Here is a 20,833-nt window from a genome sequence, read left to right as displayed (position 1 = left end):
TACTCCACTGGCTTTACCATATTCTTAAGGTAACTATCTTGAAGAAAAAAAAACAAATTAACAACTAGCAAGAAGCCATGTTGATGCTTTCATACTAAAGGGTCTTTCACGCGAAAGTCATTTATAATATTGTAACTCAGAACAAACTTAGAATCTTAATTAAAACTATTGAAAATGACTTGACGTTTTATAAGCTCTTGCTAAAAGTCTTAACTTTTTGAGGTGAGACATTTCTTCACATCCTCACCTCGCGCCCCTCACGTGACTTGCTTTGATTTGCAATAGGGAGAGTTCCCCAACTCCTTCTAAGTCCTTGCAATATTTCATACTTTTCCGACATTGGACATTTCTTCGCATCCTCACAACTGTTAGAGTGAGTTCACACTGCTACAACTAATACTTAAATTTGCTTTCAAGCAATTAACATTTAACTCTTACTTTGCACAAAGCTATGCTTTCTTACGGTTTCCAAATACCTTTTTCAGAGAGAATCTGCCTCTGCCCTCTCTGCTGTGGTTCCTTTAATTTATTTTGAACTGTTTTGGGCATGTTTGCCAAACCCCACAAGTTAACATTGATTCCAATCAGCTCTTTCACACCAAAATGCACCTATATTTTGGTCCTCCACAAGTCTTCTTTCATCATTAACTAGAACAATGGAAACTGATCTTGCTCACTGCTTGGGTTATTCAAAGCTCCAAAATTAGCAAGGTACACTGACCCCTAAACCACCATGTGTGTGTGTGTGTGTGTTTTTTTTTTCTGTATTTTTTTTGTCTTGGAAATGTTCGATGTTAAAAAAATTTCAGGAGCGGGATCCCATTTTGTGGGATAAGGTACAACTGGTTGACCGGTGATGCATATATCTATAAGATTAGGGGTGTGACATCCACACACCTCTTTTTACCTTCTCACACACTCTTCTAATTTTCGGCCGTCGGATCGGATGCATTAAGAAAGATCAACGGATAGAAATTAACAAAGGGTGTGTGAGAAGTAAAAAGGGGAGTGTGGATAGCACACCCCTAAGATTAATGTACATCATAGTGGAAATGTTCTATCCAACTGATGATAAGAACTAGTTTTTGTTGTGGTGTTTTAAAGCTCACTTTGATATGTAAAGAAAATTTATATGTTCCCTGGCTTTAGCTTTTAAATTATTTTCACTCAATTTCTTGTATTAAGATTGTGATTAACCATGCTTTTCTTTTATTAAGATTATGATTAACCATGCTTGTGTTTTGTAAATCATTTCCAAATCTTTTTCAACTATACTCATATCTTGTGAGCTGAGAAAGCTGGGGAAGATCAGGGAAATGATTCCCGCATTCTCGTTTTCTCCTTCTGGACTGCTATCCTTGTTCGTGTCTATTGATTTTTGTTTGATTTATTCAATCAGAATGGTGAAAAAAGGGGGGAGTACAAGGGGAGAAAAATGAAGTGCGGAAGTTACTTCCCGAAAACCAAATGCAGGATTTTACCACATTACTAAAGCTTCATTTAGAGTCAAATTTAAAAGATTCTCAGTCATTGCAGGTTCTTTTGATAATTTCCAATACTCCCCTTTGAAGGATGGAAAATAGTTACAGATCAGAGAAACAGGAACAAGCAAGTGACCATGTCGCCCCCGAAATTATTCCTGAGCCACAAACAAGAGACCATGTCGCCCTCGAAATCATTCCTGAGCATGATGTCCTTGTATCTTCCATCAAAGAAAAGATGGAAAACGTTGCTGTATCAGTCTGCATCTTCCAAGTCCCCGACAAACTTCTTGATGGCAACAAAAAGAAGTATACTCCGGAGAATGTTTCCATCGGTCCTTTGCACCGCAGAGAACCTACTAAAGTCGGGGAAGATGATAAGTGGCGGTATTCTTATGCACTCCTCAATCGAAATCCAAATTTAGAAGCAAGCTTGAGCATCTGTGTGAAAGCTCTTAGAGAGTTAGAGCACAAAGCGAGAAGATGCTACGAGGGAGAGATTGGCCTCTCTAGTGATGAATTTGTTCAGTTGTTGCTAGTTGATGGCTGCTTCATCATTGAGCTGTTTCTTAAGTACGCTTACAAGAGCCTCAGATCGCGACGAGATCCTATATTCAGCACGGTAGGGATGCTTTTCGGCATGAGGAATGACTTGGCATTGTTACTAGAAAACCAAATTCCTTTCTTTGTTGTTCAAAGGTTGTTTCAAGTAGTACCGCTTCCTAAAAAATGTAATGAGTCACTCAGTGAGCTCGCAGCACGCTTCTGCAATAGAATAATCCCGGGAGATGATGAGCATGTTATCCAAGACAAGTTCAACCGAGAAGGGTATCATTTGCTCGATCTGATTCGACATTCCATCCTCCCAACATATCCAAAACTGCCACCGAAAGAAGATACACCTCCCAAAAATATGGATTGTGCAAAAATTCTCAAAAGGGCAGGCATTAAGTTCAAGAGCGCTAGAAGCCCAAGTTTCTTGGACATCAAGTTTTCTCGCGGAGTTTTCAAAATCCCCTCTCTTGAAGTCCACGGATACACAGAAACACTTCTCCGGAACCTCGTTGCACTGGAGCAGCGTCAGATTGACGATACAGTACAGCACGTCACATCCTACGCCTTCCTCATGGGATGCCTCATCAGCTCTGAGAAAGATGTGAAGTTCCTCCGGCGAAGGGAGATTCTCACGCACGACGAGAAGAAGGATAACGAGGTTTTCGAAGTGTTTAAGAATCTATGCAAGGAGATCAGCTTGAAGGATTTTTACTACGTGAGGATTTTTGAAGAGGTAGGTGAGTACAAGAGAAAGAGTTGGCATGAAAAGCGGCGGAAGTTGAAGCACACGCATCTCAAAACTTCTACCTCGGTTGTTGTGTTTGTTGTTGCAATTTTGCTTCTTCTTCTCACCTTTGTTGGAGCTTGCTTTTCCATTCTTACCTTTGCTCTCCACCACGTTTAGAACAAATAATCGTTTATCTCTTCACACACTTGGATATTTAGAGCAAATAATCATTCATCTCTTTTCACACTTGGATGTGAAATTGATTGTTTTTTTACTTGGATGTGTCTATTTTTAACGTATATGATAAATAATGGATGATGCACACGTATTGAATTTGCTGATATCATGCACCTTTTTCACACTTGATGTGAAATTGTTTGTTTTTTACTTGAATGTATCTATTTTTAATGTACATGATAAATAATGGATAACGGTACACGTATTGAATTTGCTGACTATATCTTCCACATGAAATAAATGAACGAGATGCAAATAGTTGGATATTATTTATTGACTACAATACAAATCAACTGCATTTCTAACATGAAATAAATGAACCAGATGTAAACGGTTGTCACATTATGATTTAAGAAGTGATTTTCACCAACCATTTTCTCACTTTATACAAACACGTATAACTTCATCCACTAAATTGAAGAATTAAAAAAAAAAAAATCAAATAACAGATCTAAACAGCTGTGTGTGTAAAAAAATTAAAAAAAACATGTAAAAAGTAATTTCCCAATGATTAAACATTTAAAACTTTATTTATTCATTTTATGGTATTTTTGGCTGAGAAAAAAAGTATAGGAGGAGCAGAGAGGCTACTCCATCTCAGAGTAAAGACATAATATAAGCCTTCTATATTTTTACAATGGTGGCTACTCCATCTCCAATGGTGACTTATAACCTAAATTTTTCCTTTTTTTCCTCCCAAAATCCACTCCAACCCAAAACCTAAAACTTAAAATGAACCCAAATACCAGTCACAAATTTAGCCCACAAATTGAAGTGGGACCCACGGATGAGAGTGAAAAGTGGGCTATGAAGCCCACACCCCAAAACTCAATCTCCCTGACGCGCATGAACAGTGCAGCTGAAGGCCCACCCACGTGGGTTGTCCAATCTGCTGTCAGTTTTACTGTAGCCCAACGGCTACTTTTCTTCATCCAACGGTCTAGGTTCAAATTATTTTTTTTAAGTTTTATATTTATATATTTATTGAATCCAACGGCTTAGATCGAATATAATCAAATCTAACGGTAAAAAAAAGATCTAACGGTCCAAATTTAAATCCAACGGCTAAAATAATTTTAAAAAATTATTTAACTTAAAATTCAACCAAAAACTCTATAAATACCTATGTACTTGTTCAAACATCTACACAAAACTCACTTTTCTCCTACAATTCTTCCAATTTTTCTTTCTACCATTTCTTCTCATTTCCAAATTTTTTGAGATGGCAAAAGAGCATGTTAGAGGTTGTAATTGGACCTTTGACGAAGATATTGCTTTATGTTTGGCATGGATTTCTGTTAGCGAAGATGGTGCTGTCGGCACCAATCAAAATAGAAAGGTTTTGTGGGGTAAAATCGTTGATAAGTTCCATGAAAACTCCAATGCCGGTCGAAGGGAAGTTGGTGGTGTTTATGATCAGTGGAAGATTATCAACAAAGCGTGCACTTTGTGGAAGGGAAGCTTGGAGAGAGCCATGGTTGACATGCCTAGTGGAAGGGACGCCTCAGAAATTGTGAGTTTCTTTGTTGATATTTTAGTTGTCATGTACATAATAGTATTTTGCAACTAATTGTTTTTATGTATTTGTTGCATAGGATGACAAAGCAATGGCAATTTACAAGACAAGAACTATACCAAAAAATCAAGCTTTTAAGTTGCATCATGCTTGGAACATCCTCAAGGATTGTCCGAGGTGGGGAACCGATGCGAATCAACAATGTGGAAGATTATTTCATAATGAAGCCCCACCCCCAAATGATGTCAATGAAGGTGTGAATTTTGCCGACAATGAAGGTGTCGACCAAATGAGCCCAACCTTTTCTTTTCCAAGGCCCCCAGGTAGAGATAAGCAAAAGGAAGCAAAGAGAAAAGGAAAGTCCCAAGATCCAATACGTGCACAATTTGTTAGCGAAATGGCAAGAATGAACGAAAACCAGTGCCGTCGGCAAGAAGAATCGCCCTAAATATTTTTGGCCATGAAGGAAGAAGGGGATAGAGAGCAAGAAAGGTACGAAACTAATTTGATAATGGATGACCTCGACAAATACACTCCAGAGAGGAAGAAATACTTACGTGGTAAACAAAAGGAAATTTTACGAAGGAATGCCACAAGGAGTATATTTCAAGATGATGATTCATCTCAAGACTATCACCCAAGTCCATCACCAAGTCAAGATGATGGATATCATTATTAAATTTATGTAGTCTATGAGTTTTCGATTATATTAAGTTTAAGTGGTTTATTAATTTTATTTTTATTTTTTTAAGTTTATGTGGTTTATCATGATTTTCATGTATTGATCTAGTGATTTTTCAAAATTTATCGGAATTTAAATATTTTTAGGTTAAAATGTTCATAAATTTAATTTAAGATAGTCTACATAATTTTGTATTTTTTTTAAAGTTACTTTAAAAAAAAAATTAGCCTTAATTCATTCTTTGATAATTTGGGGCTAAAATTTTAGACCAGAATGGTTGAAGTAGAAAAATTGTTTTTGGGCTAAAACCTAAATTTTCTGGGCTAAATGTTTTTGGATTTTAGATCACCATTGGAGATGATCTTATAGATGGATCCAACTCTATTTTTAGTTTTTACAAATCACCGACCAATAAAGATTACCGACGACAAAAATCGGATCTAAATTTTGACCTACTGAAAAGAACAATTTTTAATAATAAAAAATGTAATCTGATCAAATTTCAAATACAAAAATCATTAACAGAGGATCTAACGGTTCAAAAAATCTAGAATATTAAGTACCGTGGAACACTAAGAGAATCCCCAAGTTGCAGTCTTTGCTTTCATTCTCAACCTTGTAAAAGCAATCAAAGCCCTCCATTTGAAGCTCAGAAAAGCAAACGACATGTCGTTTCAATTACGCGCGTTTGGGGCGAAACACTCTTGATCTCGACACAATGACACACAGATCATAGTTTTCAGAAAGCATTTTTATTCATCATCATTTAATGTGGTTTATGCTCACTATCTTAATAATGATATATAAGATGATGAGGATATACCACACTAAATTATTGTGAACAAAAATACATGGTAGTTTTAACCTATTCAATTGTCATTACTCGTTCGTGTCTTATTCCCATAATACACGGTGTAGTTTTAACATCCACCGTCCGATGCCACCCATCACAATACTCAGGGCCCCACACGGATAACCATCCAACGGCTCACATAAACTACTAACAAGTGGAGCCATCACATCATTTTTGTCCACCTAACGGACTTTCCTTCACTGTGCTCTTTGCATAAGGAGCTCTTCTTTCTCAGATTCCGAACTTTCGGTGTTGTTTCTGACCAGCTTTTCCAGATCGAGAGAGAGATGGAAGACAGGAGAGTGGGAGTGGCGGTGGATTTCTCGCCGGGCAGCAGGGCGGCCCTGAAATGGGCAGTCGAGAACGTCGCCCGGAAAGGCGATCACCTTATCTTGATTGTCGTCCGGCCTGAAGAGAACTACGAGCAGGGAGAGATGCAGCTCTGGGGCGTCACCGGTTCACGTATTCCCTTTCTCTCTCTCTCATTCAAAATTTATAGATCAAGATTGAAAATTTCACTCTCTCTCTTGTTTTCATTTGTTTTTAATTTTTAATTTTAATTTTTGGGTTTTGGTTGTGATGAGTGTTTGCTTGCTAAATTGACTGAGTTTTCAGCTCTGATAAAAAAAATTGAAAAAAACATAAAAATACTGTGGTCTCTGATCAAGATTTTCTGGTTCAAGTTCGGAAAATTTCTGTGTGTTTTTGTTAATTTGTGTTTGGTTTTTAGTGTTGATTTGTGGGTTTTGTTTGTAATTACACGTCCATGCATGGTGATTAATTGATAAATTGAATAACTTGTTTGCAGCTTTGATTCCTGTGAAGGAGTTTTCTGATCCCACCATCATGAAGAAGTATGGAGTGACGCCTGACGCTGAAACCATCGACATCGCCAACACTGCGACGCAGAAAGAGGTTAGATTTTATAAAGGAAGGATTAACAAAACACTTTCGATACTGTTCATTTTTAACGAAAAATCACATTTATACCTTTTCCTGTACTATTGACTATTCACTGTATCTTTAAAAAGGGTTTTTGATTAATATAAAAGTTTTTTTAACTTTTCGTTAGTTTCATTTTTATAAATCGATTTTTGTTTCAATCAGTGAAATTATTAATCTTGAAGGATCATGCCAATTAATCTTTGTTGCAATGGGATTATTACAAAAATGATAACTATTTAGTTGGATGGGAGCAGGTGACGGTGGTGATGAAGATCTACTGGGGCGATGCCCGTGAGAAGATTCTCGAGGCAATTGACAAGACCCCCTTGAGCTTCCTTGTTATTGGAAACAGAGGCCTTGGCAAGCTTAAGAGGTACAAATTCATATAGTCCATCAGCATTTTCGGATTTAATTGTGGAATGAATTGCACTGTCAAAAAATATCAGTTAACTTGGTAGTTTAACAGACAGAGAAATTGTGCCATTAGTACTACGGTCTAGTGTTGTTCCTCTTCACTCGTGGTATTCCTCTTCATTTGTATATGGAAGGTCTTAGGTATGTTGGTCCTTTGTATTGACGAAATTGTTACGTGTCCTAAATTAACAAGTAAACTTCTATTCACAGGCCTTGAATTTGTGTTTGTGTCTGTATATTTTGGCATTTTTGTGTACATGTGGTAGAGCTGGTTGAGGGGATGTCATTGTTGTCCATGTTGTTTTGTGGTTGGCTCTTTGGCAATCAAGTTCTTCTCGACTTCTTGGGTTCCATGATGGCAACACTAGACTAATGCCCAACATAAGACTTTCCTTGACACTTACACTGTTTGTTCTGTTACAACTCGTGCGTTTGTGATTGCAAATCACATAATAATCCCACTTCCGATAATTAGTTGTACAACGTTAATACTCCGACTTTTTTAAGATTAAACTCGACATCTAAACCTTGCAAAGTGATTTAAGTTGAAGATAATGATGCATCTTAGTTTCTCAACCTTCACATTGGAAATTATTTTTGTAGTAACTGCTAACTAAGGATGCCCCCTTGTGTTGACTTATGTTTCTTTGATTAATGTTTAGATTTTAATTGAATTTCGACGTTGTTTTTGCAGGGTTATAATGGGCAGTGTCAGCAACCATATCGTAAATAATGCTTCATGCCCGGTTACTGTCGTCAAGACTAGTTCCGAGTCCCATGCCAGCTAAATCCTTTGTCCTCAATGCATGCTGGGTAAATAAATGCGATGCATCAATTGCTTCCTTACCTGCAACTGAGCCTTTTAGTTTGCACAAGATCTAGTTTTTATCTTAATAAGATCTAGTTAAATTAAGGTTTCAACTGTTTGTTGCGGTACGTTGAAGTTGGACAGATTTGATGTGCGTATATCGCTACGTTATATGCATTTGCTACCGTCTATAATATGAATTCAACTTGTAGTCCGAGATGGTGATTCGCTTACCAGAATTCAAGGCTTGATTAATTAAAGTTCCTCAGGTTCAGCAATCTACATTCAGTAAAATTAATTTCAGCTATTTAACTATCTTGAAGAAGGTTCAACTTTACGACTTGTGCAGCTGCTTCCAAATTAATGGGATAGCGATTTTCACACATTTTTTTTAATATCTATGCGCTCCAAACTGAATGCTCTTTATTTTAGCTGAAGAGCTTAAGCTAGGCGACCTTGCGGTTAGCCCAAGTGATGAAGGACTCTAAGATCCGTCAGGGTTGCCCCAAGTGATGAAGGACTAGCAGGTAATGGGTTAGGATTAAGATCCGTCAGGGTTGCCCCAAGTGATGAAGGACTAGCAGGTAATGGGTTAGGATTAAGATCCGTCAGGGTTTGGGGCAACGGATTACGGTGAGAGACCATCACCTCTTATAGGAGATTGAATTCTAGCCCTCTAATTTTAAAACCACTTGTGAATACAAAAGAATGTGTTAATTAAGGTTAAATTCCATTGATAGTCAAACAATCCGTAAACAAAGCCGTTAATTCACCAAAACACACACGGTGGCTATTATTGCATGCTTAAAATTATCTTTCAAAAGCCTCCCATTCTTTCATTTTCTCCTCTTTTACTTCCCTCCACCCTGCAAGCAAATTCAAGAACAACAATGGATCCAAAGTGCTATACTCAAACGCCTCTCGTCATCTTATTCTTCTTCCTTTTCGGCTTCAACTCCGTGCAAGCCGTATGCAAGCCCCGGGACTTGAAACTGAGGTACCTAACCGTTCTCTCTTCAGCACCTAGTTCTCCTAACTCGCAGGCGTCTGTGCCTCCTAGTGAGCCACCTGCGGGTAAAGTCTTCCCTTCATCGCGGCCAGCAGGCCCTCCACCAACCCGTAGCCCTACTTCGGCCCCAACTCCGGCCCCAAACCCTCCTTCACAGCCTCCACAAGCATCACCTCCTGCTGGCAATTCTATTTCTCCATCTTCCTCCTCATCCTTTTTTCGCCGTCCTTTTGACAGATCGCGTGGAAACCTCTTTCTGCAGCCTTTTGTTCCTAACACAGCCTCATCATCAACCCCACCTAACCCGGCAATCCAAGAAATATGCAAAAACACAGACTACCCTGATCTTTGCATCTCATCCCTGACCCCTTTCCAACCACCCAAGGTTGACCCCATATCCGCGCTTGAGATGGCAATCAAGGCTTGCACCGCACACGCCCAGATGTCTCTAGCCGCAGCCTCAAAACTTGTGACGACGCCTAACACTGCACGTGGCACGGTCGCTGCACTAAGTGATTGCAAGGAAATGTACTCTGATGCCTTGGACGGCCTTCAGAGCGCCATTGATGCAATCCAGAGCCGCGACATGGGCACAATTAATAGCATGCTTAGCGGGGTGGTGACCGATGCTGTGACGTGTGGGGATGGGTTTGAAGGACAGCAATCTCCGCTTGGTGATTACGATGACAAGCTTCATAAAATGGCCAGCAATGGCCTTGCCATTGCTTCTTTGATCAAGGGATGATCATGATCTATATATACCTTCAGTTCCTTCCATTTTGTTTTGTGATGTTTCTTGTTGTGCACGAAAAACATCACATAGCTAGCAAATTGAGAAGAGTAGAGATTTAGGAATATATAAATTAAAGAAAGTTTACATTTTTATTTTTGTACCATAGCTTGTATATCTTTTGTCTTTATTCCTTGAGAAGCATTGTACATAGCCTATAGGATTACTTGTATATATCCCTATACGAATATAAACTTTGAAGTAAACTATTGTTAACACTCTAAAAATGTTTTGCACTCCTCTCTTATTAGGAAAACAGGAAGAAATATTTGCAGAATAAGAAAAATAAGGGAGAAGTTGTATTTCGAGACTACATTATTTATTCCACTATGTTTGAAGAGTACTACTAAATCGAGATAAAAAGAAGCAAATAAGAGAGAGTTATGATCTGTTTGGGCTTGGCGTTGCCCGCCTCAAGTCTTGGGCTTGACCACTTGAGCAATAAAAAGCTGTGCCAAGTAAATGGAAGGAAAAACAAAAACAGAGGAAAATGAAGGAGATATTCATATCATGTTTTTGTATTATATTTTCATATCATTTTAGATGACATTGGATGTGAGCAGCTACATTATTTGAATTAATCATATTTTTAAATTTAGTTTATTATTTAATAAACTAATAATTAAGAAAAACTAGTTAATTAAATGATGATTGTGGTATATGAGGAGTCTTTCTCCTTCATTTTCTTGGGTTTTGCAAAATTTTCAAATAATCCAGATCAGATACCACCTAAGGTGGTACAGAAATGTGGTACAAAAATATGGTATGAATAGCATTACTCATATTAATCAACTTTCATGCGTTACCAAACCAAAACAAAAACTAGAACCAAAACCATTCCTCTCTATCACTCAACTTTCATGCGTTACCAAACCAAAACAAAAACCAGAACCAAAACCATTCCTCTCTATCACTCTCACTTTCTCAGCATTTACTAGTACAATCTTCTTTTCCTTTTCCCCCCACATTAGGGCTGGTGTTTCTCCTCGCTCTTCCAGTTCCACCGCTGTGCTTCCGGCTGCTCCTTCACTTCTTCTGTAGGGCTCACATGTCCTTTTGGGACTGCTTCTGTAGGGCTCGTAAGCACGTTTGCTAGAACTGATGTTAATAAAATATGTTAACTTGTTGGCACCATTAGATTTATAGGATTATATTGATTTACTTCTTACCGAGGGACTTGTTATTATAATCTTCAGGCTCACTGCAGATTCTTAAATTAATGGAATTGTGTTGATCTTCCACCCCTTGTCTTCTGAGATTTGAGTAAACATAAAGAACACTGCAACGATTTTAGTATAAATGGAAAGCTTGGGTGGCGCTGGGTTTTCGCCTGGAGGTTGCATTGTCAGGAAGAAGAGGAGTATCGTGTCACATAAACCTCGCTTAAATCCACCGACATTTTCCCTCACCTCTAGTATCCCTATTGGCAAAGGAACCATTGATCAGGATCAGAATAATAAGAAGAAAATAGTGCTTTCTAATGTACTCGGAAGTAAGAGCAACCCGAAGAAGTTAAAGCTTAAGTTTGGAGATGTTACTCATACAATCAACACCAACTATATAACAGATGTTGGCGATGGTGGTGGCTCGTCCACAGCTAAATCTTCAAGCTCTTTAGATGCCTTCACGCCCCAACTGAATCCCCTTGCTCAGGTACCGCACCCTGATTCTTGTTACTATTGCAATTGTTAACAGGTCTCATTTTGTACGACCTGTACGGTGGAATTTATTTGTCATCCTGTCTGATTTTTCCAATGATTTTTCTTTTAATTCTGTATAATCACAACTGTAATGACAAGGACCTCTTCGAAAATTTGTAGTTCAACGGTTGCTATTTTGGTTTCAAAAGTTACACGATGCCGTGTATCATAACATTATTGATGCAGGTGGAGATGGGGTCAATGAGCCAGTTCGTAAGAGCAAGCGGGCTCCTAAGAGAAGCACCTTGGGTGCTGGATTTAATGAAGAAGATGATGAAGATGAAGAAATCCAATTCCTTGAAAGATTAAGCGCATCGAAGGTTGCTCGTTCAGAGAGAATTCAAATGGACATTCGCTTTCATGGAGATGATAGTGGAGAGTATAAGCCCTCAAGGCTGGGAAAAGCTAGTCAAAAAAGGTCAAGCTCGGAAAAAATGCACGAGGATGAAGATTGGGAGAAGAAGATGAAGAAGAATTGACATCTGATGATGAACCTGAACCAAACGGGAAGAAGCTGAAAGATCTCTTAGTCTACTTCTAGAAGGGAGGAAAGAATCGACCCTCACTACACGTAACCGGACCCTGCAGCCTGGAAAACTTATTTTTCCTGGTTCAGGTTTTCTTGACATTGCAAGTGATTTGCTTCCCGTCCCACCTAAAAGTGCGCATCTTATCTCCGTGGTTGTTGCATGATTCTGACTATATTGAATATATCCATATATATGCGTATGCGTACTGAACTTGTTTTCAGTTTTTCTGTTGGCTGGTTGACCACAGGCAAGAAGGAGGCAATGTCTGAAGTGGAACGACAATTGAAGAAAGCTGAAGCTGCACAGAGACGAAAAGCGAAGTTAGAGAATGCAGCTAGGGAAGCTGAGAGAATGCAGCTAATGTGTTCGATATAGGCCGCTGGAAGTGGAACGACAATTAAAGAAAGCTGAGGCTGCACGGAGGCGAAAAGCGAAGTTAGAGAATGGAGCTAATACGTTCGATATAGGCCGCTGGAAGCAGGATAACGGAAAACTCATCAAATTTTGAGTCATGCGCCGTGATACCGGTCATGGAATAGCGTAGCATAATCTCTTCCTAAATTATTTGCTGACCACTAATGTTGTTAGAATAGGAGATTACACTGAAAGTACGACTAAGTAGAATAGTTAGATATATGAAAGAACAGATGCGATTCGGTGCTACGATGAGAGATCACAAACTCGTTTGATCCCGTGTTTTCTCGTAGCGATCGAAAAGTTTCTGTTTATGGAGAGGTTGTCGACTTGGGATGAAATATTTCACTGCAGAAAAACCCAAGGCTTACGCTAACTTTGGCGCGACGGGAACATGTTTGAATTAGATCATTCTAGCATGTATAATTAATTAATTAAAATTCGAGATTTTCTCTTCCTTCACCTCTTTTCATTTCTACTTGCGCATTTCATTTTCAAGACCTTCACCATTTTTTACTTATGGCCGTCTGATTAAAAATAAGATGAAAACGACATGCATGATTTATGGCCATAACCATAAAAAAATTAAATAAATAATAACGTACATGATTAAACAAAAGTATGTAAGAAAGAGAAAAACATAACGTGTTACCACTTCGATTTCAATCTGACAAAATAAATAAAAGGTGACAGTATACCACTGATTTGTCTATCCGTGTGAGAAGGAAAATGTTTCTGGGATGACAAAACATTTTAAGTTTACTTACAACTGTGGACATTTTTGATGATCATAGATTCATAAGAGATCTCAGATGCTTCAAATAGATGTTAAAACTTTAAAACAGATGTCTCTTTAACTACCATATAAGACGTGGGCATATTCTGTTCACAAAGGCAGCTCGAATCGTCACTGAATCTTAAGATTCATCCATGAAAACAGCACCGTGTCCGCTGGATTTCATAAACTTCTTAAAAAGCAGAACCATGATAGCAATGGTAAGTCCAACAGCAGCCCATGTGAACAAGCGATCGTCAGCTGCTTTTTGTACTTTAACTTCTGGCCTCTGTAGCAGCTGACTTGATCCGGCGGAAGGAGCTCCATTCAACGCCCTTGCTACTTCAGGGGCAGGGTTAGCATTCAGAGTGGCTTCCTGTACTTCTTCAACAATCCTGTCTCCCGCTGTTGGGTTTGCAGGCCCTTCCCCAGAAGTTTCCTCAGCGGGTGTGGCTCCAGCGCTTTCGGAACTCTCCTGAACATCGCCTTCCTTGTTTGAAGGATGCTCTTCCGAAGCCTGTGAGGTGCTCAGTTGAGGGACAGGGGGTGCCTTGCTCAGCATACATTCATGAATCTGTGAGATTACTATTATCCGTTAGCAAGTTCCCAACACAAAAACTTCATCTGTGTTAATTTGCAGTGGAAATTTCATTGGTTATTTTACCTCATCCATTAACTTTTGGCGTTCTGCAGTGCCATATCTAGGGGCTGCTGCACGAGATTTCATGGCCAGAGAACGCCTTTCTTCCTTCTTGTATTCCAGTGAACCTAATGCACCATTTGGGTTGGTAGGCATGAATGCAATAAGTGCAACTAAAGCAGTCCGCACTGCCAACAGACACAGTACATTAGCAAGATGAGAATACAATGTCAATCATCGAGGAATCAACTCAAATTCCAGCTGTGTTTCACATCAGCATACAGACCGTGTTCTCAAATACCACTTAAAATGTCAACAAATTCAATAGATACTCATTCAGAATAAAGAGAAAAGTCCGAAACAAAGAACATCATAGTGATATGATCATTGGACTAAGAAAGTCCAGTTCCAACTCCATTTCAAGCCAACCATGATTTAATGGATATCTGTTACAATGTTATCAATTCGGATGTGGGATTGGGCTAAGCAATAGGGATGCCACGTACAAAATGCACATTGGAACACTGCCAGGCCTATTTACGTAATAATAAGCTTCCAAAATTATAGCTCTTGAGACATTTTGTCAGCATAACTACGCATTAGCATACACAATGTCTAAGAAAGAGTGGAATTTACCGCTCCATGATGGCTGCCAATGCTCGGGATGATGATTCGATATGCTCAAGCAAATCTTGGTTTGGGTTTCGAAGCGACCATTTGGCTGCAAGGGAAGTAAACAAGTCAACACATCATGACTGAAAAACTATCCCAACCAGCAAACTAGCGCATTAACCTCAAAAATGCACACCATATTACCGTCAGCAACATGAATGAAGGGGGTTTGAACGGGTACTCCGCCGGCAACTGGATACGCCCGTGGTAAATCCCACCTTCGAATTCGGTATCACTAGGGCCTCTGATTGCAAATTGCCAGTCAAATATGTTCTCCTGAAAACAAACACTAATCAGCTAACAATATTGATACATTGATAATTAGCATTTAGTCCAAACAATATCCCTAATTTCAAAATAGCCATAAAATTTAAAACAAATGCGAAATTTACAAAAATTAACTAAAAAGAAAAGTTCAGCTCGAACCCCCAATATTTAAAATTCAATTCAAATCAAAATTCTGGAATTAAACTCAAATCTCACCATCAAAGCGGAATTAAACAAAATAAAAAATACAAGATCAATAATCCAAATTTGTAAAATTATTGGGAAAAGTGAGAAACCTCGAGGGGGAGGCTCATGAAATCGTCGGAGGGTTTGGATTGCATCTCCTTAACCTCCTGCAGTATCCGCTTGACCGCCGGGTTCTTCAGGTTGTACTTGTCCTCCGCCATCACAGTCCGATCCGAATCGATCCGATTCGATCTGCTCCGATCCGATCCACCGCCACCACCACCTCCTGTCCAGGTTAAATTCAATGAACAATTTTATATACGGAATACGAATACGAAACGGGGAGAGGAAAGAGAGAACCAGTCGGTGTTTATACGAGAGAGAGGGGGGAGAGCATTCTTTGGGTATTCGCCACGTCGTCTGATGTACGTTTGCTGAGGTGTCAGACTAGGATTGGGTGTCGTGGAGATAACTTTGTTTTGCTGTCAATATTCTGCTGTTCAAGGTTGGTAGTGTTCCAACATGATTCTCTCTTGATCCTTTTTGGCAAGTATCTTGAAAATTCGTAAATCGTGTCCGTTCATCTTACATTATTATGTACTATTTATGTTTATTTTTAAATAAAAATATTTAAAATAATTTATAACCGCATTACATATGATGAACGTACACAATTTATAAATTCATAAGATCCTCATAAACAGATTCCGACGAAGATTTGGACTCGGTAGTGTTACTGATTTACTGTTAGGTGAATGTGGCGGGTTAATTAGTAAATTTATGTCACACTGTAAATCTAACCAAACTGGGCCTTAACTGAAGTTTCTTACCTTGCAGGACAATGTAGGAAGGAAGATGGGCTTGTGAAGTTTTATTTTGGTTCATATAGTTTCAGTCGTCGCAATTTAAATCATACTACTTTACTAACTTCAACAATAAAGTAATCGAAAGGCTTTGTGCATGGCGTACACCTCTAAAAGAACTAATTTACTCTCACATATGTCCATACGTCATACCCGTAGTTGCCTAAATTAGGTAGGTCTTTGGTTCGTTAATTATGGAATAATAAATAAATAAATTGTTAAGCTCTCGTGACACAAAATTTGGAGGGGTAAAGGGCTAGTTAAAATCGATATTAAACCTCTCATTGGATGAATAGGTGTTAATTTTAATAAACTTGCAGTGGCAAAACCATTAATTGAAGTAAGAGCGGCACCTAAAGAGTTCAAGGTCTTTCTTTTGTTACTAATCAAGCTAATGGTTAAGATACCCCTATTTACTTTATATCTATTTATTTTATTTTTTACTTGTATGGGTTTTCTAATATTCATTCATGTTAACCTAATATATTAAAAAAATTAAAATATTGAAAGAGAAAACAAAGAGGAGAGGGGGCATTCTAGAATTCAAGGGGAACTTGGTAATAATGGATGGTGGACAATCTCAGGAACCATTTCTATTGATTTTTAATATCAGAGAACAAAGTAAGATATTATGCAAATCTCAAAAACTATTTTAACTAAAAAGTCAACAATGTAACATCACCAATGTACAAATTTACCAAAAAAGGAAGTAACATCACCAGTCTACATAAAGGTGGGACTAAAACGAAACACACAAAATGGTGCCTGCTTGGACCGGCCCATTAATATCTGAAACAGTAGCAGGCCCAACGAACACAAGCGGTGGCTACTGCCGACTGCTTCTACACGCGTAGCGGCTGTTTTGCAGGATGGCTCCCACGTGTTCGGCACATAAAGATTGAACATTGGGACTGCCCACTCTAATTACACAAAAGCCCCTCCCTCCATCTCTTTCTCTCTATCAGTCGTTCGCGCGGTCAAATGCGAAACAGAGAAACCACAAGGAAAGGAAGAGATCGAAGCCGCAGAAAATGGATGGGAAGCCGAAAGCTGGAGTGTCGATGACCAACACGTGGCTGAGGAAGCACCGTCTGATCTACACTGGAGCCACCCGACACCCCTTCATCATCAGCATTCGCGACGGCACCGTCGATCTTTCCGCCTTCAAACGCTGGCTGGTAAGTAAGCCGCAATTAAAAGTTGGTTAATTTGGTTCGCTACGGCGCCGTTTCATTCTCCAATTCTCCGGGCAGCAATGATTATTTTTCTTTTATAAATGTGTTACTTTTTACTTTCTTGCGGGAGATTTTACTTTTGTGAATGACGAGTTTTATACTGATTTATTCACGAGTTTCATCCCGTTGTGTGCGGAAGTCCAAATTCCGTGGTCTAGTCAATTTGGGCAGCACTTATAATTAACGGATTTTTGCTTTGGTAGTCTAATTTTGAAAAGGTTGGTGCAGGGCCAGGACTACATATTTGTGAGAGCATTTGTACCATTTGTGGCGAGTGTGCTGATAAAAGCTTGGAAGAATTCCGATCACGAAAGCGGCGATATCGAATTGGTACTGAGTGGGGTGGTTGCTCTGAGTGATGAGATTGAATGGTTCAAGCAAGAGGCTTCCAAGTGGGGCGTTGAGCTATCCGGTGTTGTTCCTGAAAAAACAACCCAGGATTACTGCAGGTTCCATCTTCAGTTTAACTCCAAAGTTTCTTGCTTAGCAGTTAGCAATCACTCAATTCTTTTTTATGTTTTAACATTTAGGCTGATGTTATTAAGTGTCGTACGTAAGAGAGACTTACATGAAAGAGGATGACGACGAGTCAGTGTCTCAAACCTACCAATGGCGCCATGTATTTTTACTTTACATGGCGACGTTTGATTGTTTGGGACACTGTGGTGGTCCCTCACCAATTTCATGCAAGTAATTTTCACGGTAAATGGTCATTGAAGGATATTCACGTTTTATACAAGGGTTCTTATTGAACATTAGTATAGATTGTAGAAAATTTGGTTCGGTATAGTGTGATGAAGTTTAGAATGGTGTCACTGGTTCTGTACAGTTACATGCCTATCTTTCTCATCATCAATAGTGCTAGTGACCTAGTGCGACCGACACCTAGTCACGTTGTAGCATACTACTAGTGGGACAGTAGATTTCCGCTATTCAAGTGGCCCAGATGTGTAAGCAAATAAAAATTGTTTAGGTTAAGAATTTGGGAGTCCTTTCACTTCCAGTAAATCGGGCATTACTGTTGTGCCAATGTAGTGGTAATTGGACTGGTGTTGGTTGCAGATTTCTGGAGGATCTAATGAGCCCGGATGTTGATTTCGCCGTGGCCATGACAGCCTTTTGGGCCATCGAAGCTGTATACCAAGAGAGCTTTGCCCATTGCCTGGAAGAAGGGTCCAAAACCCCACCAGAACTGCAAGAGGCTTGCCAAAGGTGGGGCAATGATGGCTTCGGCCAGTACTGCTCTTCTCTCCGAAACATTGCTGACCGAGAGTTGGAGAAGGCCGCCTCAGACGGTGGGCCTTTGGTGAAGGTTTCAGAAGATGTGGTCACCAAGGCTGAAGTAGCGTTCCTGCGTGTACTCGAGTATGAGGTTCAGTTTTGGAACATGAGCCATGGGAGTCCTGGACGCTCTGCTTCATGAACCTAAGTGGAAGCGATAAACTAATGGCCTTCACAGCAGGAAATGAGGCTGAAGTTGGACAAGCAAACAGCTGTTGCCTGTGCTGTGTAAATAAAACTAAGCTTTAGTAAGCACTGTATAAGACCTTGGGAGTAGAGGAGGACAAAAATAACATTGCGAAAAACAGACTAACAATGTTTAGTATATATAGAGGGCTTCCTCTTTACCCCACCGCGGTGAACATATGTGACTTAGCATTAGCACCACCCTGGTTTAGCAAGCTCCGTGGCCCTGTAACACCCGATGCCACTCTAGCTACCTATGATTGATGTTCAAGATGATATGTAAAATTGGAAGAAAAGTCGCACACAAAATTTACAGACGCCACATATCTCCATCTTCTAGGATCGCCACAGTACAGTAGACAAATTGAATGTGATTTGAAGGTGGAAATGTTTAGGGTTTTGACTAAAAGCTTGATCATATGTCACTTTTTAGAAAGCTTGTGTCAGGGAGGGACAGCTTTGTTCAATGAGTCTGCTATCACGTCTTCAAAACTTGATAGATTTTACTTATTAAATATGCCTTGAACAGTACAACATAGTAGTAAATGTATGAGTTGGATCATAGTTTCTCTTAATATAACAAAAAGTAACAAAATTAAGAAGGGATTAAACTATACCTCTGCATGATTGGAGATGAAAAAAATTAACCTTGTGTTATTTTTTAAAATATTATTTGTAGGGAGCTAAAATATTGCCCCGGGCCAAGTTTTGCTCCCATGACTACCATGCACACATTATTTAATTATGCTGCACTCTTATTTGTGTTCCAACACTACATACTCTGTAAAAAAGGTTCATTCCGTACACTTTGCACTCTTGTTTTAATTTATTCGTACTTTTTACATATCATCTTCATCTTATGACTTCGTTACTTTTTGGATGTTAGCCAACATACCTTAATTTTGGTATCTGCGTGGATATTTGAGTCGGTTTGCATATCAGTTTAGTAATAGAGCAAGGTTTTCGGATTTGATTTCATGATTGCTTTGATGGCAGTTTGGTATTAGAGCTTAGATTTTCAAAATTGGTTTTATGATTGCTCTTATGCTAGTTTGGCATCAAGTATTATGTGGCAGTTTTAGGTTACTTAATTAGCTTATATGTTTTATACATTGTTAATAAAAATACAATTTATAAAATAAAAAGTAATGACGTTGACAAGAATATGAAGCGTAAGTGTTGTAAGAGCATCAATGGGAACGCCCACCATCATTTTTGAGAACTCATTTAAGAACGTAAAGGGAATCTACGATGTCCCTAACGGTATATCGCCTTCAATGAGAAAGTCTTCATAGTATAAACTCTAAACTTAAGGTTTATATAATTGAAACCGTTGATCTCCCAATAGAAGGGCACCAAAACTTCAGTCTCTATATAGTCCTCAATTGTGAAGATTTATATACATACTAGAGCGAGGCCCCATACCATAGAGTCTTGTTTTCAGACTCATTAAAAGGCCTTGAACCTCATATCTGACTATCTGAGAACTATACGTTTGTAGGAACTAAATATAGATCACCACTGGAGATGCTCTGCTACGTTGCAGTTTGATAAGTCCGAACCAAGGCACATGGCCAGGCTAGAGTTAGGCAAAAGTTGATAAGACTTGCTCGTTGTAGGTTACTCGGATTAATATTCTATGTATTGTAGAATCTAATGTGATAGGAATCCAATCACCACTGCCCTCTAAAATTATGCACAGTAGTTTAGCTTGGGAATTAAGCTAAGGCTTTATACGTATACCAATAAAGTGGCTAGCTATAGCTTCCCCTTCAATGTCCATATAAACTATAAAGTGCCTATAACTATTATAGCATTCATTCATGAGACAGTTCTAAGCAAAAGTGAAGGAGTTCTTGTTTCAAGCCTCCAACTAAATCGAAAATACAAGGAAAACCCATGTACGAGCGCTACAGTCCGGAGTCAATGTTATACAGTACCAACTCTGTTAGCAATACTGGACAATCATATCCTTATCTGGTTTATCATCCTGCCCAGCAGCCTCCTAATCAATATATGGTAATTCAATATTCTCCACCACCACCACCACCTCCTCCTCTTCCTCCT

At 39.0% G+C, this 20,833-nt stretch overlaps 6 protein-coding genes across 6 annotated transcripts; 5 read left to right on the top strand and 1 right to left on the bottom strand.

Annotated features, from left to right (window-relative positions):
- The first annotated feature begins 613 nt into the window (after positions 1-613).
- LOC125477445 (UPF0481 protein At3g47200-like) lies at positions 614-3,104 on the top strand. Its single transcript, XM_048584571.1, has 2 exons — positions 614-711; positions 1,537-3,104. The coding sequence occupies exon 2, from the start codon at positions 1,573-1,575 to the stop codon at positions 2,938-2,940; it is 1,368 nt and encodes a 455-aa protein (XP_048440528.1). The 5' UTR covers positions 614-711; positions 1,537-1,572; the 3' UTR covers positions 2,941-3,104.
- A 3,144-nt stretch (positions 3,105-6,248) lies between these two features.
- Positions 6,249-8,496, top strand: LOC125477478 (universal stress protein PHOS32-like). Its single transcript, XM_048584628.1, has 4 exons — positions 6,249-6,513; positions 6,860-6,966; positions 7,251-7,369; positions 8,105-8,496. Exons 1-4 carry the CDS (start codon positions 6,339-6,341, stop codon positions 8,196-8,198), a joined length of 495 nt encoding a protein of 164 aa, XP_048440585.1. The 5' UTR covers positions 6,249-6,338; the 3' UTR covers positions 8,199-8,496.
- A 134-nt stretch (positions 8,497-8,630) lies between these two features.
- LOC103959311 (pectinesterase inhibitor 10) lies at positions 8,631-10,154 on the top strand. Its single transcript, XM_009371663.3, has one exon. The coding sequence runs from the start codon at positions 9,019-9,021 to the stop codon at positions 9,970-9,972; it is 954 nt and encodes a 317-aa protein (XP_009369938.2). The 5' UTR covers positions 8,631-9,018; the 3' UTR covers positions 9,973-10,154.
- A 1,162-nt stretch (positions 10,155-11,316) lies between these two features.
- LOC125477384 lies at positions 11,317-12,196 on the top strand. The gene is made up of 2 exons (XM_048584415.1): positions 11,317-11,689; positions 11,904-12,196. The coding sequence occupies exons 1-2, from the start codon at positions 11,317-11,319 to the stop codon at positions 12,194-12,196; spliced, it is 666 nt and encodes a 221-aa protein (XP_048440372.1).
- Positions 12,197-13,285: 1,089 nt separating this feature from the next.
- LOC103959313 (ubiquitin-conjugating enzyme E2 32) lies at positions 13,286-15,473 on the bottom strand. Its single transcript, XM_048584577.1, has 5 exons — positions 15,312-15,473; positions 14,893-15,024; positions 14,713-14,797; positions 14,101-14,264; positions 13,286-14,010 (listed from the first exon to the last, which is right to left on the bottom strand). The coding sequence occupies exons 1-5, from the start codon at positions 15,420-15,422 to the stop codon at positions 13,579-13,581; spliced, it is 924 nt and encodes a 307-aa protein (XP_048440534.1). The 5' UTR covers positions 15,423-15,473; the 3' UTR covers positions 13,286-13,578.
- A 1,524-nt stretch (positions 15,474-16,997) lies between these two features.
- Positions 16,998-18,932, top strand: LOC125477455 (probable bifunctional TENA-E protein). The gene is made up of 3 exons (XM_048584588.1): positions 16,998-17,242; positions 17,528-17,748; positions 18,362-18,932. The coding sequence occupies exons 1-3, from the start codon at positions 17,096-17,098 to the stop codon at positions 18,720-18,722; spliced, it is 729 nt and encodes a 242-aa protein (XP_048440545.1). The 5' UTR covers positions 16,998-17,095; the 3' UTR covers positions 18,723-18,932.
- The last annotated feature ends 1,901 nt before the right edge of the window (positions 18,933-20,833 follow it).

Source organism: the organism of the source record quoted next, unplaced genomic scaffold (assembly GCF_019419815.1).
Source record: "Pyrus x bretschneideri cultivar Hongxiangsu unplaced genomic scaffold, Pyrus_bretschneideri_v1 Contig21, whole genome shotgun sequence".
Taxonomy (NCBI): domain Eukaryota; kingdom Viridiplantae; phylum Streptophyta; class Magnoliopsida; order Rosales; family Rosaceae; genus Pyrus; species Pyrus x bretschneideri.
Note: the sequence above shows the minus strand (reverse complement) of the source record. Positions and strands in the feature narration are given on the sequence as shown.

Bases quoted from the DNA above. Each gene is read 5' to 3' on its own strand.
- LOC125477445 (XM_048584571.1), top strand. From the start codon at position 1,573: ATGGAAAATAGTTACAGATCAGAGAAACAGGAACAAGCAAGTGACCAT.
- LOC125477478 (XM_048584628.1), top strand. From the start codon at position 6,339: ATGGAAGACAGGAGAGTGGGAGTGGCGGTGGATTTCTCGCCGGGCAGC. The intron at 6,514-6,859 runs GTATTCCCTTTC...ACTTGTTTGCAG, and splicing joins CTGGGGCGTCACCGGTTCAC to CTTTGATTCCTGTGAAGGAG. The intron at 6,967-7,250 runs GTTAGATTTTAT...GGATGGGAGCAG, and splicing joins ACACTGCGACGCAGAAAGAG to GTGACGGTGGTGATGAAGAT.
- LOC125477455 (XM_048584588.1), top strand. From the start codon at position 17,096: ATGGATGGGAAGCCGAAAGCTGGAGTGTCGATGACCAACACGTGGCTG. The intron at 17,243-17,527 runs GTAAGTAAGCCG...AGGTTGGTGCAG, and splicing joins CCGCCTTCAAACGCTGGCTG to GGCCAGGACTACATATTTGT. The intron at 17,749-18,361 runs GTTCCATCTTCA...TGTTGGTTGCAG, and splicing joins ACAACCCAGGATTACTGCAG to ATTTCTGGAGGATCTAATGA.
- LOC103959311 (XM_009371663.3), top strand. From the start codon at position 9,019: ATGCTTAAAATTATCTTTCAAAAGCCTCCCATTCTTTCATTTTCTCCT.
- LOC125477384 (XM_048584415.1), top strand. From the start codon at position 11,317: ATGGAAAGCTTGGGTGGCGCTGGGTTTTCGCCTGGAGGTTGCATTGTC. The intron at 11,690-11,903 runs GTTACTATTGCA...TTATTGATGCAG, and splicing joins GGTACCGCACCCTGATTCTT to GTGGAGATGGGGTCAATGAG.
- LOC103959313 (XM_048584577.1), bottom strand. From the start codon at position 15,422: ATGGCGGAGGACAAGTACAACCTGAAGAACCCGGCGGTCAAGCGGATA. The intron at 15,025-15,311 runs GTTTCTCACTTT...GTTTGTTTTCAG, and splicing joins TCATGAGCCTCCCCCTCGAG to GAGAACATATTTGACTGGCA. The intron at 14,798-14,892 runs GTAATATGGTGT...CTTCCCTTGCAG, and splicing joins CTTCATTCATGTTGCTGACG to CCAAATGGTCGCTTCGAAAC.